The sequence below is a fragment of the Culex quinquefasciatus genome, chromosome 2 (assembly GCF_015732765.1).
Source record: "Culex quinquefasciatus strain JHB chromosome 2, VPISU_Cqui_1.0_pri_paternal, whole genome shotgun sequence".
Lineage (NCBI taxonomy): Eukaryota > Metazoa > Arthropoda > Insecta > Diptera > Culicidae > Culex > Culex quinquefasciatus.
The window spans coordinates 152416833-152436366 of NC_051862.1; the positions used below are offsets into that span (position 1 = coordinate 152416833).

Below are 19534 nucleotides of genomic sequence, written 5' to 3' on the forward strand. Positions count from 1 at the left end.
TGAACAAAAAAACGTATTTAACGTATTGTTAAATTACAATATGCATTTTTTTTCAATTTATCATCATCGCCATTTTGGCCGCCATCTTGGATTTAAAAGTTCTGAATCCAGGGAATACTTCACCTCAACTATCAAAAATAAGGCTGCAAGTTTTTTTTTCAAGGCCTTCGGACAATCGAGCCTGGACTGTACAAACCTACATATATTCACCCAATTCAGCACTGTGTATAAACCACTTGCATGAACTGTTTGCCCCGATAGTACGATAATAAATATTTATATTCGACCCCATCGCGATTCAGCGGCCGGGGCTGGGAGTGGTATGTATTACACGTGAGCAATTAAGATAAACACAGTGTGCGGACTATTTTTTATCAGTGATTTTTTTTTTTGTTTTGTCGAGCTCAACACGGGCCTGGCTTCCTCATTTGATGATGACGGTGTTATCGGAGGAGCGCTCAATTTGTCCACTTTGCTCGTACTTCAAATGACACACTCGTGACTTTTTTTTTGCAGTGTGGTACTTTGGAAAACTTCCTAGAACTTTCAAAAATCTCTTAACACCTATTTACGCAGAACTTGAGCGCTCGCATCCCTGCTGTTAATGCCCAAAGCTAACCCATTTTGTTGTTTATTCAGGATTGAACAAATAATATCCCTACACAAATCCAGCGCTTCCAATCGCCACGCAATTTCCGCCCTTCAGCCCCGAGGTCCCTTATCACGATACAATTCCCTCGTTAAACCCCACGTCGGCCGGCGGAACGGACAGTATCTTTCGAATCTCGCCCCGGTTGTGGCCACCCCTGCCTGATTGTCGAAACCATTTTCCAATTATTTTCACGTCTGTTTTTCTCCCCGGGTTTTTTTCCCCTGCGGATTTCAAATGTCGGCGTGAAGTTGTCTTTAGAGCATTTCTAAGGAAATTTAAATTTTGATTTTTTGAAGGATTTTTAAGTTTATAGATAAAAAAAATAAAATCTAATGATTCTTAAAAGTAAAAAAAAAAATCAATGACAATAAAAGAAGATTCGTGAAACTCCAGAGAATTACTCGTTTGTTTTCAAAAGGATCGCTAATCTCAGTTCGAGTGAGATTCAGAGTATAGACAATGAAATTTCACTCAACCAGACTTTGGTTAGAAAAATATTTTCCAGCTAGAACATCTCAATTTGGTCGTAACCAAAAAAAGAATCAGACAACCTTCCTCTCCTGGGAGATTGATTAGCAAAAGTTAGAATAAATGGGTACCACCGCACAAGTAGAAACTTTTTTGTTCGTACCTAATCTTCTTGTGGAAACTGCGTAATAAGCAATAATTCGTACTTAGGGAACAGTAAAAAAAAAGGCCGCCTTACGTAAGAAAGGAAACACAACTCGGAAGGAAGTTTTTGCCTGCCCGCAAATGATCAAACCATGAATCAAATGCGTTTAGAAAAGACAAAGAACGCATAAAATATGCTCCCACTGGTAACGCAATTATGAATACTGATTGCGTTCCGGGGCAACCTTAGATGACTTTAGCAATTTCGTTTCAGTCCCAGAAAGATGTCAACACTTGAAAAGAGAGAGGCGCAGGTACAAACAATTGAAATTTAATCCAATCTCGACGTGCCGACTGCGATATTACTCACCGAAAAACGGAGCTCCTTATCGAGCACGTTATCGTTGATAACCTGGATGAGGCCTTCCTCGCTGGAGTTGAGAATCGGCACCAGGAAGACGCACGGTGATCCGGTGAGCTCGCGCAGCTGGAATGATAAAGGTGAAAGATTTGATTAAAAACTTGATGTAAACTAGATGTTATTTATTGATTTGTAACGTCATGATTCGAATTCCCGGACGCTTCGAAACCCGGACACTTCATCTTGTTTTATCAATTATTTGGATATAAGTTCGCATTATGAATGTCAAAACTGTGTTATTTGATGAACTCCAACATCAACTTTCATTTAAAGTTTGTTTGAACGCTGTAGTTAATGCCAAAACAATTAAATACAATAAAATTATAAGTTTACCAAAAATGCGAAACATTTCACTTGAAATATTTCATAGGCGTTCGAAGCACCGGGAAGGCAAAGCAGAAATTTATGGTTACGATTTCCTTAAATTCTAGCAAATTTTTATATAAACTATCGATTGTTTTGATGTAAACAGCTTATTTGAGACCTAAAGAATGCCATTCACTAACATTTCAGTCCAAATTTGTGCGATTCATAAGTAAAATCGAGTGTCCGGAATTCGAAACAAAAGTGTCCGGATTTCGAATAAGCTTTTATCAGTGTCCGGGATTCGAAGCACAACAAGTCATCTTAATTTTGAAATTCTGATTAAAAATTGTTTGAAAAGACATATTTTGCATGCATTTTCTTGAAACTGACTGTTTATACTACATCCTGATGATATTTCTACATTTCCAACTTATTACATGATTTTTTGCCAGCTATAACAAAAATGATATGCTACTAAGTGTCCGGATTTCGAATCATGACGTTATATTAGTAAAAATAAACTATTTTGTAGCCAAAACGATCTGATTTCGTAGCAAAGAAAACCAGTTTTTTAACACTCAAAAAAGGAAAAGATTTGGAGATTTGAATTTGGAGGAATAAGTCTCAAACAACAAAAAAAAAAAACAATAAAATGCATAAAAATCCTAAAAAAAAAACAAATTATAAAACATGAAATAAAAATTTTCGCCAAAAAGGTAGCTCGCAATAATCTTCATTTGTTCCACCTCCAAAATCCCGAAAAAATAGGTACCTATTTCATCGAAAAAACTAAACGCAATTATTTTCAATCCTCCGCCATTTTTCGTTACTCAAATATTTGTATAACGTGTCATTAGAAGGGAAGTTCAATGTACTTTTAAATTTGCAATAACCCAAAAGGTTCATTTTTCATTTAGAACATTTTTTTTAATTAACTTTGTATGGTTTTCTTTAATAGTGTTGTAAAAAAAGTTGCTGAGGAGACTATTTAAAAAAAAATATGCATAAACAAAACATATGGGGTTTGCCTGTAACCATCACGAGTTATCGTGAATTTAAAAAAAAAAGTTTCAAAAAAATTACTTTTTGCGTTTGGGTAATTCTCCGCCAACTCACACAGCAGTTGCCCCGACCCCTCTTCGATTTGCGTGAAACTTTGTCCTAAGGGGTAACTTTTGTCCCTGATCACAAATCCGAGGTCCGTTTTTTGATATCTCGTGACGGAGGGCGGTGACCTTCCATTTTGAACATGCGAAAGAGGTGTTTTTCAATAATTTGCAGCCTGAAACGGTGATGAGATAGAAATTTGGTGTCAAAGGGACTTTATGTAAAATTAGACGCCCGATTTGATGGCGTACTCATTCTCCAAAACGTATTTTTCAAAAAACACTAAAAAGTTTTAAAATTCTCCCATTTTCCGTTACTTGACTGTAAAATTTTGGAACATGTCATTTTATGGGAAATTTAATGTTTTCGAATCTACATTGACCCAGAAGGTCATTTTTCATTATAACAAAATTTTTCATTTTAAAATTTCGTGTTTTTTCTAACTTTGCAGGGTTATTTTTTAGAGTGTAACAATGTTGTACAAAGTTGTAGAGCAGACAATTACAAAAATTTTGATATATAGACATAAGGGGTTTGCTTATAAACATCAAGAATTATCGCGATTTTACGAAAAAAAGTTTTTAAAAAGTTGGTCGTCATCGATCATGGCCGTTCATGGTCACCTGCGACAGACACGGACGACGAAACAAAGAAAAACGCAAAAAGTAACTTTTTCAAAACTTTTTTTCGTAAAATCACGATAACTCGTGATGTTTACAAGCAAACCCCTTATGTCTATATATCAAAATTTTTGTAATTGTCTGGTCTACAACTTTGTAGAACATTGTTACACTCTTAAAAAATAACCCTGCAAAGTTAGAAAAAACACGAAATTTTAAAATGAAAAATTTTGTTCTAAATGAAAAAATGACCCTTCTGGGACAATGTAGATTCGAAAAGTACATTAAATTTCCCATAAAATGACATGTTCCAAAATTTTTTACAGTCAAATAACGGAAAATGGGAGAATTTTTAAAACTTTTTTAGTGTTTTTCGATGAAAAATACGTTTTTTCGGAATTCTGAGTACGCCATCAAATCGGGCGTCTAATTTTACATAAAAGTCCCTTTGACACCAAATTTCTATCTCATCACCGTTTCAGGCTGCAAATTATTGAAAAACACCTCTTTTTTCGCATGTTCAAAAATGGAAGGGGTCGTACCGCCCCTCCGTCACGGGATATCAAAAAACGGACCTCGGATTCGTGATCAGGGACAAAAGTTACCCCTAAGGACAAAGTTTCACGCAAATCGAAGAGGGGTCGGGGCAACTTTTCCCGATTTCGTGTGAGTTGGTAGAGAATTACCCATTTTTTATTTCTATCACGGGTGAAGTTGGTAGTTGTCGATCATGGACGTTTACATGATCGACAACTACCAACTTTTGCAAAATATGAATAAAATGATTTTTTATGTTCTGGATGAAAAAAATACCCTTTTGGGTAATTGAGGATTCGAAAAGTACATTAAATTTCCCTTCTAATGATATGACCTTCTATTTTATACAGTTGTGTAACGAAAATGGCAGGGGTGTTGAAACTATTTTATTAGTTTTTTGATAGAAAAACTTTTTTTCGGAATTTTGAGAATGCCATCTACCATCACCATTTCAGGCTACGAATTACTGAAAACCGCTTTTTTTTAATTTTCAAAAATGACAGGGGTCGTACCTTCCCTCCACAACGAGATATCGAAAAACGAACCTCGGATTTGTGATCAGGGACTAAAATTATCTCTTAGGACAAAGTTTAATATAACATTTCTAGGAAAAAAAAATACAATTTTGCTTGAATTTCATCAGAAAATTATTTGTTTAAAAAATAATCAATTTTTATTTCAATTAAATTTGAGTGTTGAGGCACGAATAGAACATTTCAAAATTTACTATATGATTTGTCCTATTAAAAGTGGCTTAGAATTCTAAGATATTTTCGAATCCTATTCAATAACACATAAAACTCCTTATTTTGAAATTTATTTCATCACAACCCTTCTGCACTTAATGTTTTATTAAACCAGGGGTGACCAAAGTATAAACAAACGTGGCCCGCAAGGTGATTTTGTGGCCCGCGGACCCATTTCGAATGATCATGTAAATTGCCCTTTGATCATTTGTAAAAATGATTTATTTATATATTTTTTTAAAATGAAGGTTTATGCAAAACCTTTTTATACATTTTATCTCAAACTAATGGTTTATCTATATTGTGATCCCTTTTATACGATACAAATATTTTGTCCAAAAACCTTCTAATAGAAAGAGTTACAAAGTGAGCGAAAATATTTAGTGAAATTCAAGAATACTTTCATCAAACATTTCTGGAAATGATTTATGAAACGTTAAAATCTGACTTTCTTCGTACTTAGAATCCTTTTTTCCACCTTGGGATTCAAACTCATGAAAGTTGGATAACGAATAACGAAACGAATACTTGGCTACGATCTGATTCAGGCATGAAAAATATTGTTGAAATTGAGGAATGGTATATAAATACAATTTTTGTATATTTTTATGCTTTTATTTTGCGCTCACAAAAACTTTTATAAATAATTGTATTATAATTTCGCAACGATTTTTCATTTGTTGTACTTAATTTAAAGATAAACATATTTTGTTCAGATTTTATGTCACTATTTTCAAAAGAAAACATGAAATTTCCATAAATACACAAGCACATTCAACTAATTCCCATTCTTTACCAAAACAATAAAATCAATCAAACAGTTTAAAACTGTAATTCTCTGTTTTGTATTATTTTCAAATAGCATTTTTTTTTTAAATATAACAAAAATTTCAATAAACTTCAACTTGTTGATGTAATTTTTAGTCATTTAAATTAGAAAAACGTAATTTTTTTTTAAATAAACTGTATTGTACATTTGTCCCGCAAGCCAATTTGAGTTTCAAATTTTGCCCGGCATCCAAAAACTTCGAGTACCCCTGAATTAAACTTCCTTTTTCTTGCGATCAATTGTATAAAAAAGTGTCTATAAGGAGACGTGATCCCTGCATTTTTACAGTCACGGAAACCTGTCTTAGTTTTTTTTCATAGATTAAGTTTTTTGTAAATGGATTCTTTTGACAAAGTTGAAAATGGCTTCTTGCAGTTTGACCAATTTTCAAAGTTTTGTTAACACTAATTATTAGCTTTAGTAACATGCTTGATTTTAGACTGAATATGAACATTTTAAGTTTTTCTGCAATTTTTATGTTGAACTTTATTCACATTTTTACAGATTTTGTGTAAATTGTAACGAACAGATAATTTATTTAATTAATTATGTTTAAGGGTGCACAGCAACCAAGGAAGCTGTTGTCTTCTTATTCCAAAATTGTCAAACTTACGGACCCAATCCTGCAATAACGGGATTGTAAAGTAATTCAAACTTTGTTTTAAATTACTTTGTGGACAGTACTTTAGGGGATGAATAAACAAATATTTCGATAGTACTTGTAGTTTTGAAGATATTAAAATGTCTGTAACAAAAACTGGGTGTCAAAGCTCTGGTTGATGTGCACCGTTAAGATACGAAACATTTTGATCAAGATTTCTTTGAAATTTTGGAGAGGGATCGAGTTTCCAAAACATTTTCAAAATGACATGTCCCATTTTTAACAGTTACATTAAGAGCGAGTTTTTCACCGATGTGAAACAGGTCGTATCGAGGTGCTCCGATTTGGATGAAACTTTCAGGGTTTGTTTGTCCATGCATGAGATGAACTCATGTCAAATATGAGCCCTCTACGACAAAGGGAAGTGGGGTAAAACGGGCATTGAAGTTTGAGGTTAGAAAAACATGAAAAATCTTAAAATTGCTCGCATTTCCGTAAAACTTCATCAATTCCAACTCTCTTAGATGCATTTGAATAGTCTTTTGAAGCTCTTCAAAATGTGCTATAGACATCCAGAATTGGTTTGTCTTTTTCTCATAGCTTTTGCAAATTACTGTTAAAAATTGATTTTTTTAAAACCTTAATAAATTTTTGCAACAGCCTCCAACACCCATACTCCCATAGGTCAAAAGTTAGGGAATTCCATGGACTATAAGCCTACGGTGTTACCTTTTTGGCCAATAGCAGTTTTTCTCATAGTTTTTCGATTTTTCTAGAACAAACATTTTACAACGTTAGTTTTTGCCCTGTAGGCCGCCGTAGCGGCACTTTTTGGTCTCAATTTTGTCATATTCGGAATCCTTGGACAATTTCACGTAAGTTAGAAGTATTGGAGTTGTAAATTTGATGGGAAAAATTGCCATTTAGAATGAATTAAAATATTTTTTGACAATTTGTTGGATTAGGGGTAAAACAGGTTTTCGCCTACTTGGTACAGCATTAGCGTATTGATCACAGGGTAAATAAGATCTATTTCTTTTTTCAAAAATGTTTTATTTAATTATTTTTTAAATCAAAATTATAACTCCAATACTTCTAACTTACGTGAAATTGAACGAGGATTCCGAATATGACAAAATTGAGACCAAAAAGTACCGTTTTCTTGGCCTACAGAGCAAAAACTAACGTTGTAAAATCTTTGTTCTAGAAAAATCGTAAAACTATGAGAAAAACTGCGATTGGCCAAAAAGTTAATACCGTAGGCTTATAGTCCATGAAATTCCCTAACTTTTGACCTATGGGAGTATGGGTGTTGGAGGCTATTGCAAAAAGTTATTAGGGTTTTAAAAAAAATCCATTTTTAACAGTAATTTGCAAAAGCTATGAGAAAAAGTCAAACCAATCCTGGATGTCTATAGCACATTTTGAAGGGCTTCAAAAGATCATTCTAATGCATCTAAGAGAGTTGGAATTGATGAAGTTTTACGGAAATGCCAGCAATTTTAAGATTTTTCATGTGTTTTGGACCTCAAAATTCAATGCCCGTTTTAACCCACTTCCCTTTGTCGTAGAGGGCTCATAATTGACATGAGTTCATCTCATGTATAGACAAACAAATCCTGAAAGTTTCATCCAAATCGGAGCACCTCGATACGACCTCTAGAACAAACCGAGCAGAATCTACAAATACTGCCTCTTAAGTACAGTAACGAAAAATGGCAGAAGTTTTATAATAACTTTTGCTTTTTTTCGATTAAAAACAATCGTTTTTTTTCAGAATTTTGAGTAAGTTATCGAATCGGGCGTCCAATTTTACATAAAAGTCACTTTGACACCAAATTTCCAAATCATCACAATTTCAGATTGCAAATCATTGAAAAACACGTATTTTTTCGAATGTTCAAAAATTAAAGGAGTCCTTCTATCACAAGATATCGAAAAATGGAAAAATATCCCCCTAGGACAAATTTGAGAATGATCCTTGTATTTTATAAATAGTCAAAAAGTCTTGCAAAAAAAACGAAATATCAAAAGAAAAAGCAGTACTCAAACCCATTTTTCTAAGTTGTTGCATTATAAAAATTAATCATTAAAATTTTGATGCTTATTTTTCTTAAATACGTTTTCACTTACATTGTTAGCCCACTAGTATTGTAGTTAAGGAACAATAACTTTTAATTGAATAGACCTTAAAATCAAAAAAAATGAGTCAACAGAGCCCTTAAATAGTCTCTGCCACTTTAAGATCAAATAAAATAATTATATAGGTCGACAAATCCACACCACTCAGCTTTAAAGTAACGCCAAAGCAATCAAAAAGTACTTAAAATGTCCTCGCTTACATGCTTGTTAATCTTGATCTGCAGCTCGAGCGAGCTGGTGGTGGATGACAGCGATTGAAACAGATTCAAAACAATTAACGGATCACATGGCTCGTAATCGTCGGCGGCCGCGGCCGTCTCGTGCTGCTGCTCCTGTTCCTCTTCTCCGGAACATTCCGGTGTCCGGTCCTGTGACAAACCGGTTTCACCTCCTTCATCTTGTGGCTGCTCGACGTCACCACCAGCGTCGTTGTTGTTATCACTGGCCAACATTTCTTCTTCCATTTTGGCGGGACACGTTTTTTTGTATTCCGCTACAAAACGACTTTTTTTGGGTGATTTTGTTTCTTCTTTAACTTTGTTTTTATTCTTCTTTAACTTCTTCTTATTTCTTCTGTTCCACTTTTTAATCTTCTTTCTTCTGTTCCGCTTGACCGAATAACCTTTTAGTGCACTTGAATTTGGCTATCGGCGGAAATATCTCCGCACTGCACTGCAATCACGAGTATTTAAAATAGCTCCCGACCCGACTGCGGGGGAGAACTGGGATTAATCACAGAACAGCCAGTGACTGACTGACTGACTGACTGGTCGTCGACGTCGCTGACCGCCGGGCTCAACTGAAACGGTAATGCACTCACTCAGTTTAAGTTGTACACAAAAAAGTAGTAGTACTGAACTACTGCTGGCAATTCAAATCTCGCGAAAAAGCACGTCGCATCGGAAGGCATCCATCAGAGCGCCGTCGCGTGTGACGCCAGCAATGACGTCATATTTGACGAGGAGGGCGGGTGATTTAGATAATAAACAGATGATCTTCCAAGAGCTTCGTGTATAGCTTTTGCGATAAGATAAACACGAACTGCAGAATTCGCTGTTATCAGCACGTGTTACGGGCGATTATCAGTTGGAAGCGAATATTTTGGAAAGATTTTAGAATACTAAATCTATCTAGTTTTTCATAACAAAGTTCAACTAAGAACTGGATGATTTAACCCTCTGCATCCCAACCCCACCTCCAGGCGGGCTTCGATCTAAAAAATTGCCAAAAATCTATTTTTCAACCAATTTTTAATCTTTAAAAAGCTTTGGAAAGAAGAACTCTTAAATTTAAAGACAATTTTACGTTTGGAATTTTTACTTGTTTTTGAACTTTGCAAAAATAAGTATGCAGTAATTTTTGTAGATGCCTCTGCGCTTTTTTTACAGTTGTAAAACATGAAAAAAGCTCGATAGACGAAAAGTAAAGATAGGAGGTCATAGAGTAAGTCAAATACTATCAGAAACAAACATAAACTGAACAAGATTGCACCATAAAAAAAACTTAAAAATTAAACAAGAAAAACATTGAACAAGAGAAGTTAAGTTTTGCGTAGAACAAAAGTTTTTCGTAGAACAAAATAATATTCTGAACAGGGAAAAAATCAAAAGTTTGAAAAAAATGGGCTTAGAGGGTTAAGTTGGTTAGCTTTCCAACGATATTTCAATCAAGAAACTTCATATTCACAATGATAGTTACGGTCTCTCAGTACAATTTTTTGTTCTCCCCTAAACTGAATCCGCGTTCAAATTTGCTAGAAATTATTTCAATGTCGGCAAACGGTCTTTTGATATATTGGTTGATATTTAAATTGAATATTGTTGGAGATATATGTAGATTGTTTTCTTTTTCAAATGTCTCTGCGCAGAAAAACTACGAATCAAATTAAGTGGTTCAGTGAAATATATTGATTGAATATAAATATAACTTTGTTCCGTGGTTGAAATTAAATCTAGGTGGACATGAATCTAAAAATTCTTTGGATTAAAAACTTTAATTTGATATAACTAAGTCAAACTGTTGAAGTTTATTTTAATTTTTTCCATTGTTTAAACAATTAAGCAATCGATTGTAGACTTATTTAAACATATTTAGCAACGTTAATTTAGCATTTTTAGTCTTTTTTTTTTAATTTAGGCTTAAAAAAGACAAAAAATGTTAGCAAATAATTTTCATGAATTCCTTACTTATTAGATAGTTTGGGCAGAAGGCTATTGGTAATCATGTCTGAAGCAATTATAATACTTTTGTCCAAACATTATGAAAATGAAGCTTTCTTTATTTATTTGATTATTGTAATCTAATTGTTATTCTGATTCCAACAACATCAACCAACTACTAAGTTTTAATCTAGTGTAAGAACACAAGAAAATGATTTAAAAACGATTTATCACTGATCTGCTTATTTAATTAGAAAATCATAATCTAAAAAAAAGCAGAAAATTTATACTGATGCACATGTTTTGAGAAATCAAATATTAAATAAAATAAAAAATGCAAAATAAAATATTGAGTTTTTTAAATACTTTTCACAAAAAAAGAGAATAACTTTTATTCAGCTTTGTAAAAAAGTGAGGCAATTCTAGTTTTATTTACAGTTCTTCCAAAGTAACATTTTTAAACCAACAAGCCACCACCAAGTTTTATTAAGGGTTTATTGTAGCATCTTCACTGCCTAATAGTTTTATTTGGGCATTCATCGCAACCAACAAGCAAGAGCTAATTAATAGGTTCTAACAGGGTTTTATGTCTCGGACATAAAACCGGGTGGAAATAAAAGCCGACTGGCTTTCAATAAGGTTTTATGAAAGTTTTAATAGAGGCTTGAAAACCAGATGGCAATGCCACGCCAAACGGTTTTATCGCATGCTTTGTTAAAACCTAGGGTGTTGTAGCTGTCAAGTGCCATTAGGCATGTAAAAAGCTCACTTAAAACCATAAGCTCCTAAAAGAGCATTTATCGCGGCCAAATAGCAATGCAAAATATGGCGCTAAACGCGTGCTCTGATTGAATATGATTGACCGCCATCTTGATTGAAAAAATAGAAAACTGAATTTGATTTAAATTTGATGAAAACACACATTTATGCTGAATTTCTGGTATGATTTATATAGCGATAGATGTTTTAAAATAATTTGAATTTTTTTTTTAATTGCAATAAAATATTTTTTAACATTAAACACTATGATAACAAAATATTGATTTTTGATGAAGCGAGTTAAATTTTTTGGCTCTATCTCCCCTACATTTATCAATAAAATTTCAACCGCAGCTGAATTTGGGCCATCAATTGCGAGAAATAAGCTTTCAAATTATTTGAATTACCTCTTATATCTATTATTTATCATCGCCATTTTTGACAACCATCTCCATAATTTCATTTGGCAAGACGAAGACTTATTTTTGCCAAAAAAAAACCTATTTGGCATAAAACGTTTGAAGACGTATGAAATATGTAGGTTTTATAAATAGGCCGTAACAACCATTTGCGGAGGTCCTTTTGGGTTTTAAGTGGGGTTTGTCAAGGTTCTGGGGAGTTTGTTACGACTAAGGGGTTTTAATGTTGGTTTTGGCTGATAGGTTTTATAGCGGTTGTGACAGCTATGATAAAGCCTAAAATGTTACTTGGGTTGTCCCCCTTCAAATTTTTAATAAAATCAAAAAGAGGGCAAAAAAATAATTACTTTAAAATAGAAATTTTTATTGAAAAATACCTGTATAACAGACGAATTTTATGACATTTTTTTCCATTTTTAAACAAATGAGAAACATTTCAAATGAGCAATTCTCTGAGACTTTAAACAACGATTTTTGTTGCACTTTTGATCAGTATATAGCTTTTCTTATTAAATTGGTGTCATCTGCAAAGAGAGATTAATTGAAGAAAAAATAGAAGAACTGTGAATATTTATTTTTATTTATCTTTTTCACACAAAATAGAACTGCCCAAAATAAAAAGAAGTTCGAGAAAAATAAAATTTATGCATTCAAAATTAATTTAAAAGTGTCACCATTATTTTTTGAACCCCTATTTTTCAATAAAAAATATGGCTTTATTTTTAGATTTTAATATCTAAGTTTAAAAAATTGATAAATTGCACTGTTTTCATGTTATATTCATCTAAAAGCGATTTTTTCAGCAAATAAAAAATAATTTTACGGTATGTGCTCGAAGGGATTTGAAAATTTCCTACAAAAAATGAATTGAATTTACACTACATATTGGAGTTACGGTAGCTGAGATTCATCCTTTGAGAGAAAAACGAATAGGTGTCAAATACCATCTAATATTTTAAAGTAATAGGTAATATAATTGATTTAAAAAAAAATAAGTTCATAAGTTAGAAATCAACCCTAGTTTATGTTATGAATTCTTAAATATTTCGTGCTTGCCATTTCATTAGGGCACAAATCTTTTGTAAACAAGAGTGTATCCCTCTCACACCTTATGCAAACTGTCATTTGAGTGAAAGGCATACACTATTGTTAACAAAAGTTTTGTGACCTTTTGAAATGTTAGGTCCATTTAAAAAAAAAATAAGTTAGTAAAATAAAATTTTCCTGCCTCAAGAAGCAACTTTTTTTTTTACATTAAACATATCGGGAAAAATCTTCCAAATTTATATTGCGCTCCGTTAAATTGAAAATAATGCGTTGAACACGTTATTGAAATTTGAGAATTTCAAAGGGATTTTTATTTTAAATAAATCATATGCATAAAATATTCACGAAATTATAGTCATCTGAATATTCCTTGCTTCCTGTATTCCATGAAGATGAATTTAACGTGAATTTAAATTAAGAGTAACGTATTCTATTTTACATCTATCACTTTACAGTGTAATGTTTTCATCTACAAAATTTTTAATCGGTGAGCAGTTTTTGCTATTTTTCTCCAATGTATTTCTTATGGGAGAACTGTCATTTCTACCACTCGAATCTGGTGATCCATTGGCAAGGTTACTTTAAAGCTCCTTGTTAATCAAATACCTATCAGCTTCAAATTGCAATCTAAAAAAGAGGCTACAATTCTGCTCGATCTGTACCATCTCCAAGAATCAACAAAAAAACTTCGCCACTATCACAGGTTCGCACTTATAGTGTTGCGTTTTTGCTACTTCAGCAGCAGATTATTAAATTTTCTCGTCGCAGCTCAACTTTTTTTTGCCTTGCTTTCCTTTCTCGCCGGGTCCACCAGTTTATTAATTCAACACTCTTCGCTTCTTCGCCACTCTTCACCTTTTGTTATCGAGTGTTATCTTTCACACTTCTTGCGCCATCCAGCAGCCGGAGCTTTTATTACAACTCAGTTTCAGGCGAACGAACAGATTTCTCAAGTCTTGAATCTTGAATTTTTTGGCACCACCAACCCGCACTCCACCACACTCAGGTCATGCCGTCATCGACGCACAGAGTCCAGGCCTCAACAGTGGTGTAAACAGAATCGTTTGGCCCACTTGCGTCACTTCTGTACCGCAAAAGTGACGAAGAAGATTTCACACCAGATATTGAAGTGTCCACTGCCACTGATAAATGCTGGAATTCGACCCCTGCCAATATTATAAAATTTCGATCTTTTTCGCACACACACACAATCTCCCCCACCTTTAATCACCAACGGTACCCACAAGCGTTGTATCGGCCTTGCGCCTCAAGTTAGGCAGCAATCAAACGCGTGACTACGAACGCGCGCGCGAATGTACTACAAACATCCGGATCCGGCACCGCTTGCCAAATGATAAGTCCCGACGCGCGAACGAACTTCTCGGACGCCCCAACGAACCAACTCTGACCGGACGGAACGCGATCTCTCGACTGAATGGTTTGTTTTGGTTCGCGACGCTCTCTTTTTATCAACGTTGGCCAAATCGCCATCTGGGAGGCGGGCAAACCGGAACTACGTAGCGCTTCCCGAAGGCAAAGTGCGGACATCACACAGTTTGAACAAGTTGTTGGCCGTTTTATGGTTTTTAACTGAACAAACAAATCTTCAAAAGTCTGTTCGGACTTTATGGACGACCCACGCACAAACACTAGCGTATGCGCACCTTATCCGAAAAGCATCTGCACGAGACAGCCGGAAGAGAGAAGATGTGACTCTCTACGTGATAGTGGAATAAATTTGAAAAGTTTTTACCAATACAAAAACAAAATAAAACATAATTAATACAAACGTTCGCTTAGCTTATTTTGGATATTTCCCTTTACCCTGTTTAATTTAATTAAAAAAAATCTCAAAGTTCTATAGGAAATTTGATCTGTTTAACGGTTGCCAGCATACCCCACCAAAAACGTGGTTCTGATACGCGACACGCAAGAGAGAAAGAAGCGCGCGCGTGAGAGAGGCAATCCGCAAATATTCGTTAACCCTCAACGTCGCTGTCGCTCAGCGTTAAAATAGCCAATGTTGAAATTTTGGTATAACAATGGCAAAATTGCTGGTAAAAAATGTTAAAAATCTGTCCCAGTACCGCGAGATTTGAGTTCAAAGTTTTGGTGCACAGGAGCAACCATGGGCGTTGGAGGGTTAAAGAGCGGAGAGAGCGAAGCGAGAGAGAGGAGAGAGAGACGCCGGTTCAAGGGCATAAAGTAAACAATTTAAGCCGCTCACAATGACAGCAGCAGCTGTCATTTTGCTTCAAGCGCAAAAAATGCGCGTTCGCGCGCTACTGTCAACGCAAAAGGATGAAAACGTAACGCTCTACCCCAGTGTTAAAAATAACACACGTTAAAAGCAATAGAAGCGCATAAAAATACAAATTTACTCTTTATGTAAATTTGATTTAACACGCTGAATGAAACACTTCCGTTGGAAATCTGATAACCATATCAAAAGTTATGAGCAATTTAATGTTAATTATATACTTGTTTGAAGCCAGATCTCAGATATTTTGATGAAAATAATATCCAGACCAATTATGCGACTCATTGTTGGATGCATAATCAAAAGACCTTTCCAACGAGTCAAACATATTGAAGATCTGACTACCCTATCCTTGACCCTATCGATAGTTATGACTATATGAAGTTATATTTAGAGAACATTAGTAGGTTGAACATTTTTGTTTTACCAAAAATAACTTTATTAATGTGAGGAAGGCATCAACGGCAAGATCAACGGTGGATTAGGTAACGTTTTTCTTCAATGTATTCCTTATCCTCAAATATGGTGTTTTATTATCGTAGAAATAGAAAGAAAGATATAAATAACATCATCACAAAAAAAAAACGTTACTTAAACCAGGGCTATGGAGTTGGAGTCAGAGTCAGTGGAGTCGGGTTTTTTTGGGAACCTGGAGTCGGAGTCGGAGTCGGATTCGTAAAAACTCGAATGGCTGTTGTCGGAGTTGGAGTCGGCTAAATTGTATGAGCTGGAGTCGAAGTCGGAGCCAAAGTCGAACGTTTCTGATAAACCCGGAGTGGGAGTTATTTAAAATTTAACACAATTTATGAACTTATTTATTGTTCAGTATTTGATAAAAATGCAGGTTAATTGGGTCCTAAATGAAGCTTAGATTGCTTATATTATTGTTTACAGCGATAAAGCTTATTTTTCTGAGTACAATTACCCTTTGTACGACCACAAAGAGTTGAAAATGGATTTTTAAATCAATTTTGAAAAATTAACCTCGCGGTCCTTCTTGACAGAAAAGCTCCTACTTGACAGCTTGTTCCAAGGGGACCATAGTTGATCCAACGAAAAAATGTTGTCTTGTCAAAAAAAAATTTTGCATTAAAATGAAAAAAAGTGATCAGAAATGGTTTTTAATCGTGTTTTTTACCGTTGAACATAAAAATTTACAAAGGGCTTTAGAACCCAATTTCCAAAATATTCATGTATTTAAAATTTATTTTCTGATTCGCGTGCACTGCGTTGACATATTTTCATTTAAAGTTATTTTTGGTTCGAGATAAATATTAGATGCCATTATGTTTTTGAATAATGTTTATTGTGTTATTTCAGTAAAATCACTGAATGATAAACTGTTAATCCCGAGGGGTCATAACGCATGTTGAAAAAATTTTAAACCGACAAAAAATATCAAAAATAACTAATTTTGAAAAAGTCATTGAATGTATAGGATATATCGATTACCTTTTGATTTGAAAAAATGAACAATTAAATAACACAGTCCAACAAGATTTTGTCTCTGAGACGAGTATATGTGTTCCTAGTAGAATTTTGCCTGCTGAATCCGAATCCGGGTCCAGAATTGCTCCAAATGGTCCCAATTTTGAGATACACCCGTTTGAAATGTTAGTTTAGGCCAAAATTAAAGTAGCTAATTTTGGCCTAAACTAACATTTCAAACGGGTGTATCTCAAAATTGGGACCATTTGGAGCAATTCTGGACCCGGATTCGGATTCAGCAGGCAAAATTCTACTAGGAACACATATTCTCGTCTCAGAGACAAGAAACATTTGATTTTTTGTTGAACTGTGTAATTGATTTTGCTATTATAGCCATTTTAAAACTATATTTTCAGTTGGTTCTCATTCAAGTTTTTCCAACTTGCATGTAAGTCAAATTCTAATTTTAAAATGGCTATAATTATGCGTAGAAACAATCAAATTTTAAAAACCAGGGGTGTTTCAGAAAGGGGAAAACGTGAACTTAAAGATACATGTATTGGTTTAGTTGTTTATTCAATAGTTCTTTTGTAAAATAGTCGACAAAGTAGTTAATTTTGGCCTAAACTAACATTTCAAGCGGGTGTATCTCAAAATTGGAACCATTTGGAGCAATTCTGGACCCGGCTTCGGATTCAGCAGGCAAAAATCTACTAGGAACACATATTCTCGTCTCAGAGACAAGAAACATTTGATTTTTTGTTGAACTGTGTAATTGATTTTGCTAGGTAGTTCAATTAACTTTTAATAAAATTGAAGTAGTAAAATTAACTTTCTAATTTTACAAAAAATAAAATACAAATTTACTAAGAAGATAATTGTACCGTAAATGCGTTTAAATCTGAAGATATTTTAAATTTCAATGACGCTTAAAACTTATTATAGCATTTCTTTATGTGGAATTGTCCAAAGAATTCGATAATGCAGTACATTTTGCAGTTTGAACTCATTTTAATTGAGAAAAACATGACACTTCGAGTGTATGATAGTCCTATTTAGTGCCTATTTATCAATGTATTAATAATTCTAGGTACCTACACACAAAGAAAAAATGCTCTAAATTTAAAAAGATCGTTCGTTGGATTAAAAGTTCGCGTTGGTGAATATTCGTAGAAAGTTCAAACTTTCTTAATTTAAAAGTTAAAAAGTTGTTGATACTACCATGCATTTCTGGAACAAAATCGTTGTATAGGTAAAAGTTTTTTACTTTTAATATAAGAAAAAACTTTTTATGGCAAGAATAAATAACATTTAACATTACAGTGATGATTTTCGAAACATGTGATGGATTTTATTTCAATATTTTAGTATTAAAACAGTATGTTTTCGATTTTTTTTTGTATTTAACGGATCTGCTTATGGTTGGCCAACTTCCGCGTCCAAGCTGTACCGATTCTTACGGTACGCCACCGGTCACGTTCGAAGGCCCCAGGCTGAGCAGGTTACGGATGGATGTTTCGTTGGGGAGCAACATCGCGGCCTTAATTTTGGAGCGCGACAGCGATGTAGAGAACAGGGTGGTCTCGTTGCCGGCCATCATCAGGACAGGCTTGGAGGAGTTGGCCATTGGTTGTTGATTCGAGAAGGGAAGTCGACATTTGCGGCTAGGAAGTGAAGCGCATGAACGGATAGTTCACGATCACTTCGTCCTCCTTCGAGAATGATACAGATATTGCCAACTCGCCGTCAAAGTTCATCCGGCCGAAGCTGCGCCGTTGCGAGATGAGCGTTTGCGGGCGGGAGTTGCTGAAAGTGTTTGAAAGTAAATGAAATTGGCTAGACACTGAACACATTCTCAATACTCACCTGTAACTTCTTCGGTATTCCAGGTTGATGTTTTTGATCAGGTTCGTCGGATCTCGCTCCAACCTCTGGAAGTAATCTGAGTACGACAGCTCCAGGACCTGCGGCTTTCGTACAGACGGTCCTTCCAGAACTAGTGCAAACTGTTCTTCCGGATGTTCAGGTAATACTCGTCCCGCAACGAGAAATGGACTGCGGACCCTCGGGACATCCCACACTGTCCCGTCATCACTTCTGGCACATAATGCTGCTGATGGTCGTAAACCGCCGACACCGAGTGCAACATCCGCGCTGACCACCTCCGATTATGCCGCTACTCGTCGTTTCCCTCTTCCGTCGGATCCTTCTCCTCACCGTGAAAATTCACTTTTTCGTACTTGTTCAAAAAGTGGATGTAAATCTGCTTCAACGTCAATCTCGTCTACCCACCCCGGGCCACCACCACCAAATACAACCAGTGCAAAACCACATCCCGACCTCCGATCTTCGGCAACCACATAAACGGCGTCCTACAAAAACAAACAAAATAATCTCAAACGCCACCAAACACCCAAGCTTCATTCTTACCCATTTCGGTCGTGAAACAGCTGCAGGTCCTGCAGGAAGCTGCAGCCATGGCCTTGTCCTTTTGAAAACTAACTTTCCCCTAATCTTCCAAACTTGTTCCGCACCCGCACCCGAGCCCGCACCATCCTCTTTCGAAGATTTCCGCGTCCAAGTCCTGGCAGCGGCCGCGTTCGGTTTTGATAGTCGACGTGGACCACCACTCACCGGAATCACCAAAACGTTTGTTTACATTTTGGACTTAGGCGAACACGGTTACACGCTCGGTTACACGAGAACGACAAAATGAAAGAAATTTTACAGTCAAATTAAAAGTGAAAACTTTTAAATCAGTGAGCAATGAGATTTTCAAAAACTGCAGCAGTAAAAGTTTTCATTTTCAAAACAAGAAAAAAACTTTTAATGTAGCAAAATTTAACAACTTTTTAATTCTAAAGTAAGTTACTTTTGTCATTACCGTAA

General features: G+C 35.0%; 2 protein-coding genes across 6 annotated transcripts in view; both read right to left on the minus strand.

Moving 5' to 3' along the window:
- LOC6050531 (cGMP-dependent 3',5'-cyclic phosphodiesterase) overlaps positions 1-14383 on the minus strand; it is a 116977-nt gene extending 102594 nt beyond the window's left edge. Inside the window, exons 1-3 of one of the 5 annotated variants that reach the window (XM_038255873.1) lie at positions 14202-14383; positions 8774-9245; positions 1635-1751 (exon numbers count right to left, since the gene is read on the minus strand). In XM_038255873.1, coding sequence (XP_038111801.1) covers positions 1635-1751; positions 8774-9037 — 381 coding nt within the window. In that variant the 5' untranslated portion in view covers positions 9038-9245; positions 14202-14383. Of the gene's footprint in view, positions 1-1634; positions 1752-8773; positions 9373-14178 lie in introns of all 5 variants that reach the window. The other 4 variants (XM_038255870.1, XM_038255871.1, XM_038255872.1 and 1 more) reach the window with 4 other exon arrangements.
- A 3652-nt stretch (positions 14384-18035) lies between these two features.
- Positions 18036-18794, minus strand: LOC119766356. Its single transcript, XM_038250847.1, has 3 exons — positions 18725-18794; positions 18512-18677; positions 18036-18451 (listed from the first exon to the last, which is right to left on the minus strand). The coding sequence occupies exons 1-3, from the start codon at positions 18792-18794 to the stop codon at positions 18310-18312; spliced, it is 378 nt and encodes a 125-aa protein (XP_038106775.1). The 3' UTR covers positions 18036-18309.
- Between the last annotated feature and the right edge of the window lie 740 nt (positions 18795-19534).

What these genes read in the sequence shown, in the direction of transcription:
- LOC119766356 (XM_038250847.1), bottom strand. Translation starts at nt 18,794, where the DNA reads ATGTTGCACTCGGTGTCGGCGGTTTACGACCATCAGCAGCATTATGTG. An exon ending in AGAAGTGATGACGGGACAGT is followed by an intron (nt 18,678 to 18,724) that starts GTGGGATGTCCC and finishes TTGCGGGACGAG; the next exon opens with TATTACCTGAACATCCGGAA. An exon ending in GAATACCGAAGAAGTTACAG is followed by an intron (nt 18,452 to 18,511) that starts GTGAGTATTGAG and finishes AAACACTTTCAG; the next exon opens with CAACTCCCGCCCGCAAACGC.